At 36.2% G+C, this 20,846-nt stretch overlaps 1 protein-coding gene across 3 annotated transcripts in view; it reads left to right on the top strand.

The window, feature by feature from the left end:
• Window positions 1-20,846, top strand: part of BABAM2 (BRISC and BRCA1 A complex member 2) — a 407,317-nt gene that overhangs the window by 22,666 nt on the left and 363,805 nt on the right. For all 3 annotated transcript variants that reach the window (XM_057743697.1, XM_057743696.1, XM_057743695.1), the window contains one exon: window positions 19,715-19,791. In XM_057743697.1, coding sequence (XP_057599680.1) covers window positions 19,715-19,791 — 77 coding nt within the window. The remainder of the gene's footprint in view (window positions 1-19,714; window positions 19,792-20,846) is intronic.

The following is a 20,846-nucleotide window of genomic DNA, read 5'->3' as shown; positions in this document are numbered from 1 at the left end:
CTCCTGTTATCCATTGTCTGATTTCTACAGTGCTTCAGATTTAGCTTGAATGTAACTTTTTCAGAGTTTCAGAGGGCTCTCCTAGCCCCTATCTAAAATAGATCTCCTGGCTGTGTTCTCCTGTAACATCTTTTTTAGCGCTTACTGCCATTTGAAATTATGTTCACAGCTGATTATTTATACAATGCTGTGCCTTACGCCAGACTTTTAGCTCCCTGAGGGCAGGCACAGTGCCTATTTGCCTATTTTGTTCAGGACCTTACACCCTGTATATAGGCACTCAGTAAATACTTGTTGAAGCTCTGAGACACCGTCCTGTGAGTGGAATGATCTCAGTGGCCCACCACTGGGGAGTATTGTCTGTACTGCCAAAGTGCCACTAGAGGAGTGTTGATTAGGACTGAATGGCAAGTAGGTTAAGTGCCAATCTACAGTTTAACAGGTATTGTATGGCTGCATTTGTGTACAGAAGTCTTCTGTGTATGTATACGTATGTGTATCTAAATGTACAGAGGAAGGTTTGGAAGGATATTTAACAAACTCAATTCACTGGTTAACTTGGGAGAGGGAAGGCGTGTGAGCAGTAAAGGGATACTTGGTACTTTCATTTCCGTATTATAATTTTTTTTTAGTGAAACATTTTTACTCACGTAATTCATTTAAAAAAAGATAAATTTGGCTTAAAAGCAGTTTCTGCTGTAGGAGCCCAGTGGGGTGAGACGGCAGCAGGGGAAATTAATATTAGAATTAGGAGAAAAGACAGACCTTGTGATAGAAGATAGAAGAAACAGACTTGAGGAAGAATGAAATTCAAAAGAATTTCATCTTTGTCACTTTGTGCTCTTCCCGATGTAGGTTTATCATCAGGACTCTTTGTGTGAGTATATATTTTATCTTGTAGAGATGACAGAACTTTCAATAGCATTCCTGGGAAAGAATATAAAATTTATTTTAGTGTGAATTGGATAGTGGATACTGACCATGGCCAGCAGTGGTTTCAGAGCTCTAAATAGGTAATATCTGTCTGTCTTTGACCATAAAGAAATGGGCAATAAATGTATTTAGCATTTGTGAATAGTATGAAGCCCTTTTTTCATTGGCTCTTTTTGCCCTCAGCAAATCTGTGAGGAATGTTTTTATAATCATCCCTTTAACATTTTTTTAAAAACATGTGAGGACATAGGTCTCAGAGAGATTCAGCAACTCGTTCAGGGTTACTTAGCTGATAAGTGGTGGAGCACAGGACTGGATCCCAGGTCTTCTCTACCAGATGTTATTTATTTATTTTTCAAGAAAGCATTGGCCAGAAAAAGATAGGAATCATTTATTAATATAGTATACTGTGAAACAGGTGTTTTGGCCATCTGCAGTTGTGAAACATCTTTAAATACGACACTAAGAAAACCCATTTACTGGATAGATTTCAGCAATTTGTTAGGCAATTGAGACTAAAATTTAAATAGCAGGAAGAGGTCAGTATTAGAAGTCATTCAGAAAAAGTCGTTATCTAAAATAAAAATATTTTCTAGGTAATAAGTTACTACAAATCAGCAAGCTCTCAGTGTTGTAGATAGTTTGACATGAGTTTGTAGATGTCTACAAATTAAAGACTGCGGGGAGGGAATACAATTTCTGGAACTGGGGCAGAAATTAAACACGTAGTTATTTTATTAAGTCTGTCACTGTTTCATTCTTTGACCTAAATTCTCAGACTCCTTCATATTTTTTTTCTTTTTTCCATTATTCAAGTTATTGAACTGTTGGAAGCTTAAGGGATGTTGCAAATCTTAATTAAAAGTATGTAATTATTGGCATTCTGGAATAATTTCTTATAGTACAGCCACGTGTATTTATTTTTTCCTAAGGATGGTATTAATCATGTTTTTGTATAGTAAGAATGTCTTCAGGAGTTGTTTGTTATTGGCAGGTTTTTATAAATACTGTAGCCCCCCTTTATCCATGGGAGATATGTTCCAGGAACCCCCAGTGATGCTTGAAACCACAGATAGTACTGAACTCTGTACATACTGTTTTTTCCTGTATATACATACTTATGATGAAGTTTAATTTATGAATCAGGCACAGCAAGAGATTAACAATAATAAAATAGAACAGTTATAATAATATACTGTGAAAATGTATGTGACTGTGGTCTCTCTCTCAAAATATCTTGTACTGTGAGCACCCTTTTTCGTAAGGTGACGTGAGATGAGAAAATGCCTACCTGATTAGGCGAGGTGAAGGGGAAGGATGTAGGAATTGAGACTTGGTGTTAGGCTGCTATTGACCCGACCGTTCATGAGGAGGAGGATCATCTGCTTTGGGTGATCCTGGATCGTTGAGCCCTGATGATGTCAATGGTTGGATGTCAGGAACAGACTATGTCATGGCTGGGGGCTCCTGATGGAATGGCCCGAGATTTCATCCTGCTGCTCAGAAAGGGCATGAAACTTAAAACTTATGAGTTGTTTATTTCTGGAATTTCCCAATTAATGTTTTCGGACTTTGACCATTGGTAACTGAAATCTTGGAAAGGAAAACTGCGTTTAAGGGAGGATGACTACATGTTTATTATATCCATCTTTGTACATATTTGTGTAAGAAATAAAAGAATGTGTAAGTCAGAAAAGGATTCTGGGGACCAAAATAGTTCACATGGAGAATTGAGAGTCCAGGTAGATTGGCAGAATTGCAGAGATATCAGGTCTTTAATCATGAGTTCAGGATGCACCAGGCTGTTACTTTAGGTGTGGAGGCCTAGGATTTAGAACTGAGCTATACTATCTTTAGGCTTTCTAAAAAATTATGACTCACTGCCACAGATGATGCCAGTAGTCATATTGTAAGATTGGGTGACCCCTCCAAACTGGCTAATTATCAAATTAGTTAATATCTTCCTAAAAGGAATGAATCCAGTAACATGTTGGAGCTACATCTGGATGCAAATGAAGTAGTGTTACAAATTCTGAGCAGTCAGATAGATAATCTGATGATAAATTGTAAGCAGTGAGCTGTATTGATACTACTGTCAATTTAGCAGGGATATCAAAAGAACACTTGGCAAGGAAAAAATTAATTATGTTTGTTACTCTAGTGGGAAAACCAAAGTGAATAGAGATTGGGTGACATAGAAGTAAAGCAGTTTGTCTTTATAGTCAAGGACCTTCAGCATTTAAAGGATATTTAGATAAATATTTCTCAAACTGTCTTTGGTGAAGGACTAGAGTTTTAAAAAACTTCCAGTCTGTCATCAACTGATACTTTTATAAAACATAATAAGAAAGAATTACTAGAAAAACAAAATTAAAAAGACGTATGAAATACAAGGCCTGGCTTTTTTATATTAGATTCATCAGAATTAAAACTACTCTTATAAATTGCTCTAAAAGTTTCTAAATTCTTACTCTCAATATCTGTGCTTGTCTCATCATGGACTAGTAATAGTTTATAGTCTAGTACTGGCCCGTGGGCCCCACTTTAAGTATCACTATTCAGAGGGTTTCTGCATTCTGACAGTCCAGGAGTTGGCCTTTTTTTTAGAATTCTATCTGAGGGGTGAGACAGTAGTACATTAGTGATAAGTAATTCTTAGCTACCTATTGGATTCCCAGTACAGACTGAGATACTGGGTTTTTTTTTTTTAATTAAAAATTTTTTTTTAATTTTTTTTTTTTTTTGGCTGCATTGGGTCTTTCTTGCTGTTCATGGGCTTTCTCTAGTTGTGGTGAGCAGGGCTACTTTTCATTGTGGTGTGTGGGTTTCTAATTGCCGTGGCTTCTCTTTTATGAAGCATGGGCTCTAGGCGCATGAGCTTCAGTAGTTGTGGCGCACAGGCTTAGTTGCTCCATGGGGTGTGGGATCTTCCTGGATCAGGAATCGAACCCGTGTCCCCTGCATTGGCAGGCGAATTCTTAACCACTGCACAACCAGGGACGTCCATGGTTTTTTTTTTTTTTTTCTTTTTAAACAAATACAGTAGAACAAATAGGGTAGAAGGTTATAAGAAAGAAGACTTCCCTCAAAATTACTAAAATTTTCCGTTGAGTTAGTAAGAACTCAAAAGAGTGCATCATTACTTTGTTTATGTACTCTACATGTAGACCAAAGAAGCATGACTTTTGAGTAAGGAGAGAATGTTTATAATATATAGTCTTTTGGGGGAAACCTTCTTCCTTTATTACTGCACATTTTAAAGATCAAACATTTTGGGAATTCCCTGGCAGTCCAGTGGTTAAGACTCTGCACTTCTACTGCAGGGGGCGCAAGTTTGATCCCTGGTTGGGGAACTAAGATCCTGTATGCCTTGTGGCCAAAGGGAAAAAAAAGAGATCACACATTTTTTGCTATTTGCTTGTTAAAGCTATATATGGATTTATATTTTCTAAGTTGATAAACATCTTAACACTATGCCAGTGACTTGGGTGGCATTTCAGTTTTTCCCGTTGTAACTGATGAAGATTTCTACTGACTGGGCTAGGCATATTAAGTCAATTTTTATCATATTGTTTTTTGTTAAAATGTTAACATTTGCCATTTCAAGTTTGTTTTATGTAGTTCATGGTAGAATTCATTTCTTTATAAAAACTTTATAAAGAACTGGTGTTCGCTTTTGAAGTCATATTGTAGTATAATATTGTCTGAATCTAGTCTAGAGTTATAGAATTTCAGGATTGAAAGGCATTAAACCTTAACAACCACCATGTGATATATTAGCCCCTTCTAACACTTCCCTGCTAAGTGCCTGCTCAGGCTGTGCCTGAGTGTCTCCAGTCACAGAGTCTCAAGGCCACTCATTGGGCAGCTGTGCTATTACAAAATGCTTTCGTGTCACTTCCACATCTTGACACAGTATGGAACAAACTTAGTCAATCCTCCATGTGACAGCACTTCAAATAAATGAAGATAGCTATATCATGTTTTGTATTTTTCTCTTCTGCAGGCTGACACATAGCCTTTGCTTCTACCATGTGATTTGTGTCATTTTACCATTCTTGTTGGCTTTTCTGAATGTGATCCAGTGAGTGTCTCTTTTTCTTAAAGTGTAACACCTAGAGCTGAATGACATGTTTGGGGGATGGTTTTGACCCCTATGGAATCCAGTACTGTTGTCTTCATTTTTCTGGAAGCTACTTTCTCTGAGCCTGTATTGAACAGAGCTTTGTGTTGCAAACCATTGGTAGGTTGGTGTGCTATAAAATGATTTTAGTGGGTCTTGATGCACATTAAAAAAATATGAAATAGGATAGAATTGAATAAAAAATATCAGTACATTTCATGTAGTAAAGCTAATAAATATTATAGAAAAATGTTTCACTTTATGTATGTGTGTATATATATGTATATAGATAGATACATACTCATGTATACAAATGTATACATATATGTACATATATACTCAGCGCATGTATGTGTACTGAGTGGTGGTATAAAGTGGTGATATATAAATTTCTTACTGTGTGTCAGAAAGGTGTGAAAGTTTCTGGTCTAGACTAGAGGCTTCCCCTCCTTGCTTTTCTCTGATGGCTCCTTCTGGTCTCTTCTGGCTCTGCCACCCCTTAGATCTTCCAGCTGATACTCTTCTCTTTCTTCCCTGTGGGTCCTGCTGCAACATGAGGGGCATCCTTGGCTCCATTAGATTTGACTTGGTACTTGGGAAAGTCATTTTACTGCTCTGATTCAATCTCTGCGCAGTGGGAGACCCCTGATAATTTCTGTCTATGGAATAACGAAGGCATAGTAGTGAGGTGAGAAGGTCAGTTGAAGTTTTTTTGTTATTGTTTGGTTTGAGAGAGTAGCACAGACATATATATACTACCAACTGTAAAATAGATAGCTAGTGGGAAGTTGTTGTATAACAAAGGGAGTCCAACTCGAGGATGGAAGATGCCTTAGAGGACTGGGATGGGGAGGGTGGGGGGGACTTGAGGGAGGTGGGGGGAGTTGAGGGAGGGAGGGAATATGGGGATATGTGTATAAAAACAGATGATTGAACTTGGTGTACCCCCCCAAAAATAATAAATAAATTAATTAATTAAAACAACAACAACAACAACAAAAAGAATTCTGAAAATTATTACCCAAGTGAAATTGAGGCTTTAATGAAAATACTGTTTGAGATACACTTCCTTCTCCATATTTTTGGTTTGCAGTTTGTGTCTTTGAATACTCTTAAAAGTAAGTACTTACTCTGTACCAGGCCCTATTCTAAGTACTTTGTATGTGTCAAGTCAGCGGATCCTTATAACAGCTCCATGGAGTGTGACTATCATCCCCATTTTACAGATGAGGAAATCGAGGAAGAAGCAGATTATTTAACTTGCACAAGGCTTTAAAATTCATAGTGTTCAACCGTTGTATCTCAAGTGGCAAGTGGCAATCTAAGAAAAAAATCGTCTGAAACCACCTAACAACCTAAAATATGTGGATGACACATTTATCCCATTGTCCTGTCGTTCCAGATGTGCTCCTATAACAGATGCTAAGTCTTTTCATAATCATTTAAAAGAATTTGAAAATTTAAAAAAACCTTTTCTTTCATCTTTAGAAAGCACCTCTCACCAACAGGAAAAGGAATCCTTTAATGACATGTAGAATCGATTAATTCTTCCTCTTCCCTTCCTCTGTGTTCTCCCGTTCTCTCTCTCCTTCTCCATTTTTATATCCACCTTGTTGTCTATTTCCACTACAGTTCATTCTTCTACTTTTTGTTGTTGCTTTTTCTTCTCTCTTTCCTTCCCTGGCCCCTACCAGTTTTCCATCTGTTATTTTCTGTAGCCTGCCTTTGCACTGTTCATGCTCACTCAAATTTATTTTTTATAAGAAAAGCATATATTGAGCACCTAGCAAGTGTGAGGCATTGTGGAGATACAAACATAAATAAAACAAATATCATGAAAATCAGTAAGAGGAAGATCAAAGCTCTGCTGGTTCATTCCCTTGAGAATCTGAGACATTGGAACATGCCAAGATAAATACTCTCCAGTCCTTTCCTGTAAGGAGCAGGAATTGAGATTGGAATTTAGATGCATAGGTTATAAATGGTGTAAAATGTAAAGCAGAGTTCAGAGAAAAGGGAATACATCCATTTAGGTCATATTTGGGGCCAAGGAATGAAAATGGTGCCCTAAAACCATGACAGGAATATTTTTATTGAACAAATTAAAAGTGTTTAGTATAAAAATTGCTTTTTCTAAATTTATGTTGTGCATTAAATGTAAAGAAATAGTATGCGAGTTGGCCTTGTCCCTGGGGATTTCTCATTTTTTTTTATGTAAGAATTACCAGCATTCCCACAGTTGGAATAGGAATCTGTCCAGGACATTTATTTAATTTGTTTTGATGTTGACGTGACCTTGGCGTGCACTTGTCCTCTCTGGCTCCACTTGCTCACCTGTACTTTATCTGCAGTAGTTATCAGGTGCCTCCTTGTGCCACCAGGTACGCTGCTGAGCACTAAAGGATCCAAGGTTTAGTGTCCTCTAGTTCATTATAGAGCTTTTATTTTAGCAGAGTATCTGTCTCCTTGGTTTTGCCCTATTTAAGGACATTTGCAGGTACATTATTTTTCCTTCCCCTCTCTTGATCAGATCCAACTCATTCTTAGAGGCCAGTCATATTCCGGTGAACCTTCCTTGATTACTCTTGCGGAAAGTGGTTTCTCTGCTCTCTCAACTTCTATTGTGCTTATTTTCTTTAACCACTAATTTGGCAATTAATCATGTTAATTGCTTTGTGACTTGTTTCTATTGTTGTCTTGAATTGTTATTTAAATTGTGCCTTGTTTGACTTTCACAGGTTTGATTTTTGTCTTCTGATTACTGTTCAAGGTTCTTGAGAATAGAGACTCCTTTCTGTAACTCTTATAGCAGTGATCTTTTTTGATTATGCACCTCGAATAATTTGATTATGAACCCTAATGCGTGCATATTTATTTAATTATAAAACATACTTATAAAACATATAAAACATTTATAAAACATAGAATGATACACACACTACTATGTATAAAATAGATAATCAACAGGGACCTACTGTATAGCGCAGGGAACTCTACTCAGCATGCTGTAAAAACCTATATGGAAAAGAATCTGAAAAAGAATGGGTGTATGTGTATGTATAACTGCATCACCTCACTGTACACCTGATGCTAACACAACATTGTAAATCAACTATACTCCAATATAAAATAAAAATTAAAAAATGATGTAAAATGAAATAAGCATTACTCTGAACATAATTTATATAATTTTAATGGTATTTTCACTTGTCATGCCTGAAAAAGAAATCTTTTTTAACTCAGGATACTTGAACAACTGTGTGGGAACCAAAAGAGAGTGCCAGGGTCAATCTGTATGTTACATATTGGTAAGGATTCATTTATCTCTTTCTCTCTCTATATATAGATATAGAGATATATAGATATATACACATACATACATATTTGTATACACTCGCATACATATTCTTTTCCCTTTTCTTCCTGCACCCTAGTGCATTGTCTTACAGACTCACTTGAAGATAGACTATTGACCTGTTAGGTATAACACTTTATATACCCATCTTAGTAATGTTCAGCAAATACTTATATAAATTGATTTGGAGTAAAGAAATGTGTATCCCCAATCACAAATTTTTGGAGAACTTTCTGTCTCCATAAGTGTTAAGAAAAATTTGATTAAAGAAGAGATGAAGGTCATGAAAACAAGCTGTTTCGCAATGATTTAGTCTCATGCATGGGAAAGGAAAGTGCGGACTTGCACATGCAGGTGGCTGTGTTGATCCACTGACAATAGAAAATCCAGCCCAGATTACACAATGATCATCAGTAAGCCCAGACATGGTACACATTCAGAGCAGTGGGCCTCAAACCTGAGTTTGCATTAGAGTCACCTGGAGGGCTTGTTAAACCATGGATAGCATAAAACATGTTCTTACAACTTAATGAATATTAAAACATGGACATCTGAGTTACCACTACTCAGATCAAGAAATAAAACGTCAGCAATGCCCCAGAAACCCCTTATGTGCCTCTTCCCAGTCACCACTGCATTCTTCCCTTATAGATAAACTGCTTTTCTGACTTTTACAGTCATCACTTTCCCTTTTCTCTATAATATTTTTTAATGTTTTTTTTAAAATTAATTTTTATTTATTTATTGGCTGCATTGGGTCTTCGTTGCTGCACATGGGCTTTCTCTAGCTGCTGCAAGGGGGGCTACTCTTCATTGTGGTGCCTGGGCTCCTCATTGTAGTGGCTTCGCTTGTGTGGAGGATGGGCTCTAGGTGCATGGGCTTCAATAGTTGCGGCACACAGGCTCAACAGTTGTGGCACACGGGCTTAGTTGCTCTACGGCATGTGAAATCTTCCCAGAGCAGGACTTGAACCCATATCCCCTGCACTGGCAGGCGGATTCTTAACCACTGAGCAACCTAGGAAGTCCTATAATATTTTTATCAGTACACAAACATTAAGTTTTTTCTGGCTTTGAACTTCAAATAAATGGAATCACATAGTATGTATTCTTCAGCAATATGGTTGTGAGATTTATCCATGTTGCATATAGGTGTAGTTTATTTCATTGCTATGTAATATTTCTTTTTATGATTACATCCCAATTTATTTTCTTATCCTATAGCTGATGGGCATTTGGGGGTTCAGTTTGAAATTACAATTTAGCTATTCAGTTTGGGGCTTTTTCCAAAGATTGCAGCTGTTATTAACATTTTCGTATTCTTTGGTGAGATATATGTGCTCATATCAGTTGGGGTCATTTTAGGAGTAAAATTGCTAGATCATAGGGTATACATATACCCAGCTTTAATAAATTCTATCCAGTGGTTTTCCAAAGTGGTTATACCAACTTATACTTCTATCAGCAGACTATAAGAGTTCCTGTTTCTCTATATCTTTGTCAGTTCTTGGTTGAGATTTTAATTTTAACTACCCTGATGGGTGTGTTGTGGTACCTCACTGTGGATTTACATTGCATTTCCCTGGTGACTGATTTGGTTAAGCACGTTTTCATATGTTTATTGACCATTGGGCTCCCCTTTTATGAAGTGCTCCTTTGGGTCTGCTAACTTAGTTGTCTTTTTCTTATTGACAGTACAGGAGTTCTTTATATGGTCTGGATATGAGCCCTTAATCAATTTTATATGTTGCAGGTATCATCTCTCACTCTGTGGCTTGTCTTTCACTCCCTTAATGGTGTTTTTTTGATGAACAAGAGATCTAATATCGTGACCCTATTTACCCATCTGTTCCTTTACAGTTAGTGCTTTTGGGGAATTTTTGCTCACCCCAAGTTCTTGAAGATATTCTTCCATTATCTATCTCCATCCCAAGTTATCTTCTAAAAATATTTTGTTTTTTGCTTTTTACATTCAGAGCTTCAATCCACTTAGACTTGATTTTTGTGGAATGTTATGAAGGGAGGGATCAGGTTTCATATTTTTCACTATAAGTATATCCAGTTGACCCAGCACCATTTGTTGAAAACAGTTTCCTTTCCTTACTTCTATGTAGAGATGCCTTTGTCATAAATCAAGTGTCCAGATATGTGAGGCTCTTTCTCTGGACTCTATTCTGTTCTGCTATTCTATCTTTGTACCACTATCATTATTTTAATGATTTATAGTAATTTTTGATATCCAGTAGAGCAAGTTCTTCTACTGAGTTTTTTTCCTTATTGTAGTAGAATATAACATAAAAGTTACCATTTTAACCATTTTTAAGTTTGCAGTTCAGTGGCATTTAAGTATACTCACATTGTTGTGCAAACATTATCATCATCCATCTCTAGAACTTTTTCATCCTGCAAAACTGAAACTCTGTACCCAGTAAACACTATTTCTCCTCTGAGCCCCTGGCAGCCGTCATTCTTTCTGTCTCTTTGAATTCAACTCCTCTATGCATCTCATATAAATGGAGTCATACAGTATTTGTCCTTTTGTGACTAGCTTATTTCACTGAATATATAATATCTTCAAGGTTTATCCATGTTGTAGCATGTGTCAAAATTTCCTTCCTTTTTAAGGCTATTGAATAGCATGCCATTATATGTATATACTACATTTTGTTTATCCATTCATCAGTTGATGGACACTTGGGTTGCTTCCACCTTTTGGCTATTGTAAATAATTCTCTCAAGTTTTTCTTCTTCATAAACCAAAGTCTGTTCTTGGTTCTTAACATTCCATTTACATTTTAGAATCTGCCTTTCAGGTTCCAGATCAGCTTAAGGAGAACTGTCAAGTTTTCATCATGTTTCTTTTAATCTGTGAACATGATATCTATGTTCATTTTTTGGTTTTCTTTATTTTCTTCTTAATAATAGCTTTCTATATAGTGCTTTTGTGCATCTTTTGTGACATTTATTTCTATGTATTTGATTGTTTGATGTTATTTTCAGTGGCATCCTTCTAAAAGTTTTTATTTTTTAACTGATTGTTGATGGTATGAGTATACAGATATACAGTACTATACAGTTGATTCTTGTGTATGTTCTTTGTCTAGCAACTTTACTAAATTCACATGTTATTTCCAGTGATGCATATGAAGATATGAAAAGCTTTCTACATGCGGTCATATTATCTGCAAATAAGTATAGTTTTATTTCTTCCTTTCCAGTATTTATAGCCTTATTTCCTCATGCTACATACTCTGTACTAGCCAGGACCTCCAGTACAGTGTTAAGTAAAAGTGGTGAGGAAGGATATCCTTGTCTCATTCTGTATCTCAAAGGGAAAAAAATAACATTTTGTTACTAATTATGATGTTGCTGTAAGTGTTTTGTAGATGGCCTTTATCATGTTAGGAAGTTTCTTTTTTATCCTTGTTTTCAAAGAGTTTTAAAAATCATGAATGGGTATTTAATTTTATCAAACACTTATCCTATACTTATTGAGATAATCCTCTTAAATTTCTTGTTTATTCTGTTAACAGAGTGAATTAAATGCACATATTAGAAAAGAAGAAAGGTTGAACAGTAATGAGCTAAGCATCTATCTCAAAAAGTTAAAGGATTCCCCTCCCTTTAGTTAACTGTTAAAAATAGTATTTGAGCCCATCATTCCTGCTGAAATCATATTGTAATTTAAACCACACTTTTGCTATAAGAACACCTACTAAGATTTAAAAATACTCCCTACTCTAGAGTTGAAATCTCTCATTTATAAATGGAGATATAGCAGAGAAACTGAGAATAACAGTTGATGCCACATGAACTGGCAAACACATTTTTGAATATTTTAATTTTATAATTTTTAAAACATTCTGGGCTGAGTCACTTATTTTGGTAATGGCATTTTGGATTCCTATGCTAAGAATTAAATCCATCACTTTCTAGTAGGGCCCAGAAATAGATTTTCGGCTTTGCAGATGTAGAGGATGTACTTGGTATATCAAGAACATCATATGTCATCAAGTAGGTGGTTCCATTTTCCTGGATAATGATCTAAAACATCTAATTCAGTGTGATTTTGCTGCTTTCTTTCACCACTTTTAATTCACGAGTCTCCTTGTAGAAAGGCCTAAGACTTGACCTAGTAGGTTTTGATGTAGTTAACTAGATGGACCATAATTCCCTTCCAAGACTGAGGGTGAGAGATTCTGTGAATCAGAAGTCTGGATGCCTTCACAGATAAAATGCCCATTTTGTGGATTATTTAGATAGCTGTTAAGATATCCTGCTTCAGTCTTCTAGCTTCTTTACTGCTAGAATTTCAGTCTAGAAACCATGATAATTTTGAAACTGATTTAGTCTGAGTGGAATTACCGATGAGATTTAATTCAGAGAAAATAAATTAATTCTGTAAAATGAAAATGTGCTGAATATCAACTAACAGTAATTCACTCTAATTTATGACTTAATAGTTATTTAAAATGCAATTATTGGTCTCTGAGCCTGTGTTTTCTTCATAGTCACCTGTTATTTTAGGTTGCCAAAGCTGAAGACTTCCTTCTTAGCTGCTGTTAAATATTGTTGGTTAAGCACAAAGGTCATTATCAAGAAAACAGGAAGCTACGTAGGGGAACATGCCAAGTGGTGAACTAATAGTCAGGGTAAAGGAAGCTGACGTAGACTCAGGGAAGGAACCCTAGACTCATCTACTTTGTTCTTTTTAGGTGGCTTGAAGAATAGAAATGTTTGTCATTATTTTTTCCAGAAAGTATGTCAAATAATAGGTTTAGCATTACACTAGAAAGCATATATTTTGCGTTGTGTTAAAAATGCTGATGTCTTAAAGGTTGTAGAATATCGTCATAAAACTTTGTTAATCAAGATTAATTCTTGGCTGTTACTCAAATCACATAAAGTGTTATGAAATTGCCTACCTTTTCCTCTTTAGAGTGAAACCCTGCTAATTTGAGTTCGATCTCAGTAATTAGGAACAAGTAATAATTTAAAGAGGATTCAAATCCAAATTTATGTTTCACTGTTTGTTTAAAGAGTTTGCTGAATAAATCAAGAGTGTCAACATTGTAGCGCTTATTTAACCAAGTTATAAGGGCCTTGTTCCCTCTTTTGCCTCACTGATTTACATGTATACAGTTCTTATACTTATTACTGAGAAATCATTTTCTTTTCATTAAAATGTGGTTGAACACTTTGGCAACTTATTGTCAGCTTTTAATTTCCATTATTATAAGTACTTAGTAAAAACACATTTGTTGAAAAGAGTTTTAATTCACATTTTTCACTAAGTCTGATGGTTTCCCCTTTAATTATTGCGAGATGATTTAGTTTGGTGGTTAAGAAAATGGGCCCTGGAGCTAGACATGCTGGGCTTGGATCCCAGCTCTGTCACGTACTAGCAAGTTCCGTATCTTCTGTTTGCTTCAGTTTCCTCATCTGTAAAATGGAGATAATAATAGCACCTCACCTATCTCTGAAGGTTGCCATGGGCTTAAATAGTTTAATCTAATTAAAGAACTTAGAATAGTGCGTGCCACATAGTAAATGCCCAATAAATGTTAGCTGTTGTTGTTATTATTATTTACTATTGAGAACAGAGTAATTTTAGGTAATGACTTTAAGTTTAAATTCTGGGTTGCATGTACAACTCTTCAAAGGGAGACCTTCCACAAATAGTCACGCTTTTAACTTTCTCAGAGGTGAGGATGAGAACGCCTTCACAATTCCAGTTAAATCATCAGTTTTTGTCAGGAAAAGCACTAGGCTGGGAATCAAGTTTTATGTAAACCTTTCATTCAGCGAACCTTTATCTTCATGCATAGCTGGTGGAGTATCCACGTCCTGGACACCAGTGCTGCTGCATTCTAGAGATGTAAAGATGATTTAAAGATGCTTACGCCAGGGAGACTAAGATGTGGCCAGAGTATCCTGGAAGTGATCTCCAATCTGTTTTCATTTGTAAAATGACAGCTTTTGAGTTTAGCTGATGATTACAACCATATGCTAGAATTTCATTAGTACTCGGTACTTAGCACTGTGCTAGATGCTGTACTAAGACATTTTTAAAAGTGTAAAGCAGTTCTTGGCACCAAGAATCTTAGATCTGGTAGGAAAAGCAAACCACAACTAGAAAATAGATCAATAATAATATTGAGAGTCATGTGATTAGATGTAAAATAAGAGATCATAGGGATGAGAGTATGAGAAAATGGTTATTCTTAGCATTTTATTGTGCCAGTGGTTGGCTGCAATTTCTGTGATAAAGTACCAGAGTAAACTGCCTGATTTGATGTTAACCTGAATCCCCACTTGAGAATCCCCACTTGCATAATCTTTTTAAAAGGGAGCTCAACCCTCTTTGTTCTCCCACGTGTTAAACTTTTTTTTTTTTTTTGAGCTCTTTATTGGAATATAATTGCTTTACACTCTTGTACCAGCTTTTGAGGTACACCAAAGTGAATCAGCTGTATTTATACATATACCCCCATATCCCCTCCCTCCCGCCCACATGTTAAACTTTAAAGTAGTGAGTCTCCAGTAGATTGAGGTAATTAGAATTTTGTGACAGATTCATTTTTCAGAGCTTAGTTCATCCAAAAACCCTTTTTATGTTATGATGCCAAGATATGTGTTTTGTTCTTGTTACTGTTGTATTCCCAGCACCCAGCACACTGCCTGACCTATATATAGTAAGCACTCAAGAAATAGAGTTGCGAGGGAATCCCCTGGTGGTCCAGTGGTTGGACTCTGTGCTCTCACTGCTGAAGGAGTGGGTTCAATCCCTCGTCGGGGAACTAAGATCCTGCAAGCCTCTGCTTGGTATGGTAAAAAAAAAAAAAAAAAAAAATTACACACAAAAATATAGTTGAGATATGAATTTGAAATTACATTTGAATTGTCAGCAATTTCTAAGTCATTTAAAAATTATTTTATTATTTAAAAGATACTCAGCTTCGAATATTGTTTTTTTAAACCTTAGATCTAACTATGTGTTAGGACAAGTTGCCATTATACAGATAAAATTTAAATGAAGTTGGTAGCTTTTTATTTATTAACGTTTTCATACTTGTGTAAGGAAATGCCTTTCTAGGAGGATGAACTTTCCCATTGTATTAGTTCTCTTTAACTGCATCTGACTGCAGCTTCATGGGAGGCCTTACACCAGAACTGCCCCACCAAACCATTCCCAAACCCTGGCACATAAGAAACCGTGAGATAAAATAAATGTTAGAAATGTGACGTTTTGTGGTATCACAGTATAAAAACTTTCATATACTTTACTTGAAGACTGTTTATTGGTAGATCACCTTGCTTCTTTCTTTTTGAAAAGGAGTGAAGCACTTTAGAAGAAAAAGATAAATCAAGCCATCGTAGCCAAGTTTCCTGAGTCAAATATAAAAAGAATGTATTTAGCTTTAAAATATTTATATAATTATAGAATAGTTCATTATTAATCCAAACGATGCAGAAAGGTAATTGAAGAAAGTTCTAAAAATCACCCCAAATCCTGCTACATTTTGGTGCTGCTCCTTTTGAAATCTGTTACGTACACAGACACACACATAGATCTGTCTTTTCCGTACGTGAAGCCGTACTATTCATATGTGGTTTTCAGTATTTTTTTTTTTCAAGAACTTTTATTGAGATACATATAATAAACTGCATATATTTAAAGTGTACAATTCGATATTTTTTTCTTATTAGTAATGTATGTATGGCAATCCCAATCTCCCAATGGTTTTCAGTATTTTTTAACCCATGCCCTTTTTTGATTAATAGAAAAACTAATGCCCTCCTTGAATGTGATTTGAAATTTGACAGTCAGTTAAATAACATGACCAAAACCAGTTTTAGACAGACCTAATTAAAAAAGGGGAAGCATTTTAGTTTAATGTTAATAGAACCTTTAGGTAACATGACATTGGCTTATTTCCCATAAAGCTATTTATCCTAGGTAATGTGGAAGACAGAGAATAACAAGATATTTTAAATAATTTGCTCAATATTTCATTGGAGGAGAAGCTGAGTACTTTTTAGGAGAGAGAAACCAGCTTAGCCTTTCTTTCCTCTGTTCTCTTGAACAGTTCACTTCTTGGCCCTAAATTTACATATACCTCTAAGCAAAACAGAAGCTCTGTAGTTAACTGGAGATTGGTAATGTAGCCTGTGTGTGCATATTCCTGTTTGAGGAGTATTACGCCTGCCACCATCCCCACTCCAAGTAAGTGATCTTTCGAACTACAGACAGGATTTTCTTTTTCTCTTTCTCTTACTGTTTTAGTGGCCCTTGTGGATTGGCTGGTCCACCCATGAATCTGCCTGTTTCCGTGAAAGATTTGGCTGTCACCTCACACTTTCAGCTCTTGACTTCCCTTCCGCCAAAACTTGCTTCTCTGCTAGTTGTCCCTGCTGAGTAAATCCTCTTGTCTCCATCGCCATGGCTGTTTCCCTAGTCCAAGTAGCCAGCATCATTCTTGCCTGAAATGGACTCGTTTCCAGTCTCCTCATTTCCATTTTACCTCTTTACAGTCCCCTTTTCCATACAGTATACTGGGTCATCTTTTAAAGCTTAGCATCAGATAATATTACTCTTCCTAGAACCTTCCTTTGTGCTTAGAATAAACCTGAATTAATTGTCACCGCTTCCATGGCTCTGCGTGGTCTGTCCCTTGCTTATCTCTCTCTCTTTTTTTAAAAATAAATTTATTTATTTATTTATTTAATTTATTCATTGGCTGCGTTGGGTCTTTGCACACGGGCTTTCTCTAGTTGCTGCGAGCGGGGGCTACTCTTTATTGTGGTGCGCAGGCTCCTCATTGTAGTGGCTTCTCTTGTTGTGGAGCACGGGCCCTAGGCACATGGGCTCAGTAGTTGTGGCTCATGGGCTCTAGAGCACAGGTTCAGTAGTTGTGGCGCACGGGCTTAGTTGCTCCGCGGCATGTGGAATCTTCCCAAGGCAGGGCTTGAACCCATTGTCCCCTGCATAGGCAGGCGGATTCTTTACCACTGCGCCACGTAGGAAGTCCTCCCTTGCTTATCTCTTGTCCTCATCTTTTGCTGTTCTCTCTCTCAGTCACTCTGCTCTAGCCGCATTGCCCAGACATAGCAAGATTCCTTCCCCCAGAAATATCAAACTTGTTCCTGCCTTCACGCCTTTGCACCAGCTGTTTCCTCTGCCTGGAAGGCTCTTCCCCAGAACTTTTGCATGCTTGGCCTCTTGGAGTTGTTCAGGTTTCAGATTTCCCCTCCTCCAGGGGTCTTCGCCAGTCTTCCAATGTAATGTGGCTCCTGTTTTATTGCAGCCCCCTGTTTTATTTTCTTCACCACGTTTAGCAATCTTAAACCATCTCTGTGTGTTTGTCTCTTTATCTTTTCTCCTTCCCTTGCCAGAATTTAAGTATCATGAGACTGTAGCTGTTGTCTATCTTGTCCACCCTGTATTCCTAACACATAGAACAATGTTCAAGAAATCTTACCTAAGTGAAAAGAATCAGTGAGTGAATCACGCAGATGGAGGAATGTATTTTTTTACACCCTGAGGTGGCTGGAACCATCCATTCAAGTAGGAAGGGAGGAAGGTGAAGGAGCAGAGCACAAAAACACTTTCCTAGTCCTGGTTAGGGCATAGAGTGAATAATATAAAGTGTGGCCCCACTGTGAAAGTAACAATTTAGACACTTAATTCACATTGAAGAAAGGTGAGTTATTCAAACAAATCAGAATCAGATTAATCCTGAGGATTTCCTGTGCTATTAATAACTTCAGTCCTTAAGTGATGTAGGTAATTTGATTTTCAAGCCCCCAAAAGACACTTGATTGAATATGTGTTTTTTCAAAAATTATTTAAAAACATTGTTGGTTGAATATAATGTAAGAGAAAAAATTCTTAATGCTGCTTATGGGGTCATTTCTGTCATTAGATTATACTTTATGATGCTAAAATTTATATGTTTTCCATAAGTGTTTTCAAAGAACTACTGTGTTGTGGGCTAGAAGAGATTATACTATAAGAGAAATATTTTAGTACCTTTAATAAAATGTGCCCTGAAGAATTTTTTTATATTGAAAGGTAAAGGAGACTGTGTTCTTAAAACCTGTAAAAAATTAAAGTAGATTACTCTGCAATGACTGGTGCAGTTTTGTTTAGTTTGTAAACTAATGTTTTTATTGGCCCCTAAAGATAAAGAAGAATAATAAATGTAGTGATTTATGTTAAATACATTAAAGTTTCTTTCTGGTTCGTTTCTCTTTGATATTCAGATAGTTTCAGGAAGAAGTAATACTAAATCTAATATGAGGTCTGAGTTAGTGTTTTTAGAGCCAGCACTTCTCAAATTTAGTGTCAGATGACTGTTGTCCTTCAAAGTGGCCATCTAGGGAAGTTGTACGTTTGTTCCAACAATGCTTCCATTCCTTAAACTACTTCTGTAGGTTCTTTTCCAGAAATGTTTCATAGGCAGTTTTGGAATTATGAAAGAAAATTAGCCTTCTTTACAAATTAAAAACCTTGCTTTTTTTTTTTTTTTGACTAAATGAAGACATACAACTTCCTTAACTGACTTCATATTAATATTTTAATTTATGAAACCAATACTGCTGTTATGTAGTTGAAGTTATGACTCAGAAGATTATGAGAGAGATCTTACAAAGTAAATCTGTGTAAAGAACAAAGAATGTTGTATAATTTTGGGAAGTAATAGATTAAAAAAAACAAAACAAGCTGTTGAGACCTGGGTGACTAACTCAGCCCCCTTTTCAATTTGCATTTTATCTGAAACTGAGTGCAGTGCTTTGTGCTCTGCTACAGATGTAAGTTATGGGGCGCCAAATCTGGAGGAAGCGCCTTATTTTTGGGGAAAGAGAGAAAACCATCTGGTACCAGAAAAAGGCCAAAAGTGGGTTCTTTTTAGTACTGAGTGAAAACTAAGAGTCTATATTTAAAATATGACCATAAAACTACTCTTCTTTTACAATTCTTGGCATCAAAGACTGCAGACCTGTTTTGGATGGTATACCTGTTTTCAAAGTCAAGATGCACTTCTTTAGCAGAAGTGATTGAAGCAGTGCTGGTGTTTATTGTTAGGAAGGCATGTAGGTTTTATTGTGACATAAATGAATTATTTGTTTGAGCAAGTCTTATTTTGTCTTCGCCTTCATGACCATTAAGGGCTTTTATTTTGTTCTATAAGCCAGTATTTTAATTGTCAATAAGGATCACTTTTTATTAACTTTATTAAATATCATAAATATGTGGGGTTTTAAGAAACTGTTTTCGTCTCTTTCTCTTTTTTTTAAAGATGCACGTCATTGACTCCTGGACCCAACTGTGACCGATTTAAATTGCACATACCATATGCTGGAGAGACATTAAAATGTAAGTAAATGATGCTTTTACTGAAAATGTAGATTATGGTGCTAGCTATTGGACTTTGTGCTTTAGTTTTTATTTCTGGCTTTTAGGTGTAATCTCCTAAGATACTGATCAGTAGAGTTTACCACTTTTTGAAAATTTGTCTTTCAGTCCTAGTTCTAGTCAAAGTAAGGCAGTCGGCAAGGAGTAGTTGTGGTCAAGTGGGCATGCATGTGTTTTATCTTTTATAGCGAAAGTCAGAAATACAAATGGCTACAAGGCCAGACTGGTACCATGAATGAGGGAAGCAGGCTACGTGTGGCAAATTGGGGCACTCCTACCCAGTTTCGAGGGGTTGCCCTTACTGATTTATTGAGAAAAGGTAGAAATCTGAATTTTTATTTGAATTCTCAGTTTTAGATGTAGGCCACTTCTTCAAAATTGCAATGTGGGCCAGCGTTATGGAGGCCAAACCAAATGTGTGTGTGGGCTGGCTTGAGCTCTTGGACCACTGGTTTGTGACCTTGATGAATAGTATGCAAGACCTACTGTTGGATTTAGTCCACCAGTCCACACCCCTCTCTGCCATAATTACCAGTACTGAAGCTCTAGCCTAGTGTGGAAATGATAGCTTTGGTTGGTTAGTATCAATAGTCTCATCAGGATTTTCTCTCTCGAAACTGTACTAGTGAACCTGGTATGAAAGTCTCTCTATTCTTATAAAGAGGATTAAAGATGTTGAAGGCGGGACAGATGGGTAAGCAGTACCCTTCACACCATGGATTGTGTGTTTTACCATCATAGGCAGGAAAGGCCACATCTTAGTATTCATAGAATCACTTTTTTTTTCTTTTTTTCCTTTTATTTATATTTATTTGTGCTAATCCTCTTCATTTTGTTTTCTTTCTTTTTTAAAAAATTTTTTTATTTAAAAATTTTTTTTCTTTCTTTTTTATTTTATTTTATTCTATTTTCTTTCTTTCTTTTTAAAAATTTATTTTAATTTTATTTATTTTAATTTTTATATTTTATTTTAGTTTAGTTTTTTGGCTGCATTGGGTCTTTGTCACTGTGCACTG

The sequence above is a fragment of the Hippopotamus amphibius genome, chromosome 7 (assembly GCF_030028045.1).
Source record: "Hippopotamus amphibius kiboko isolate mHipAmp2 chromosome 7, mHipAmp2.hap2, whole genome shotgun sequence".
Lineage (NCBI taxonomy): Eukaryota > Metazoa > Chordata > Mammalia > Artiodactyla > Hippopotamidae > Hippopotamus > Hippopotamus amphibius.
The sequence above is the reverse complement of the archived record's forward strand: the minus strand, read 5'-3'. Positions and strand labels throughout refer to the sequence as shown.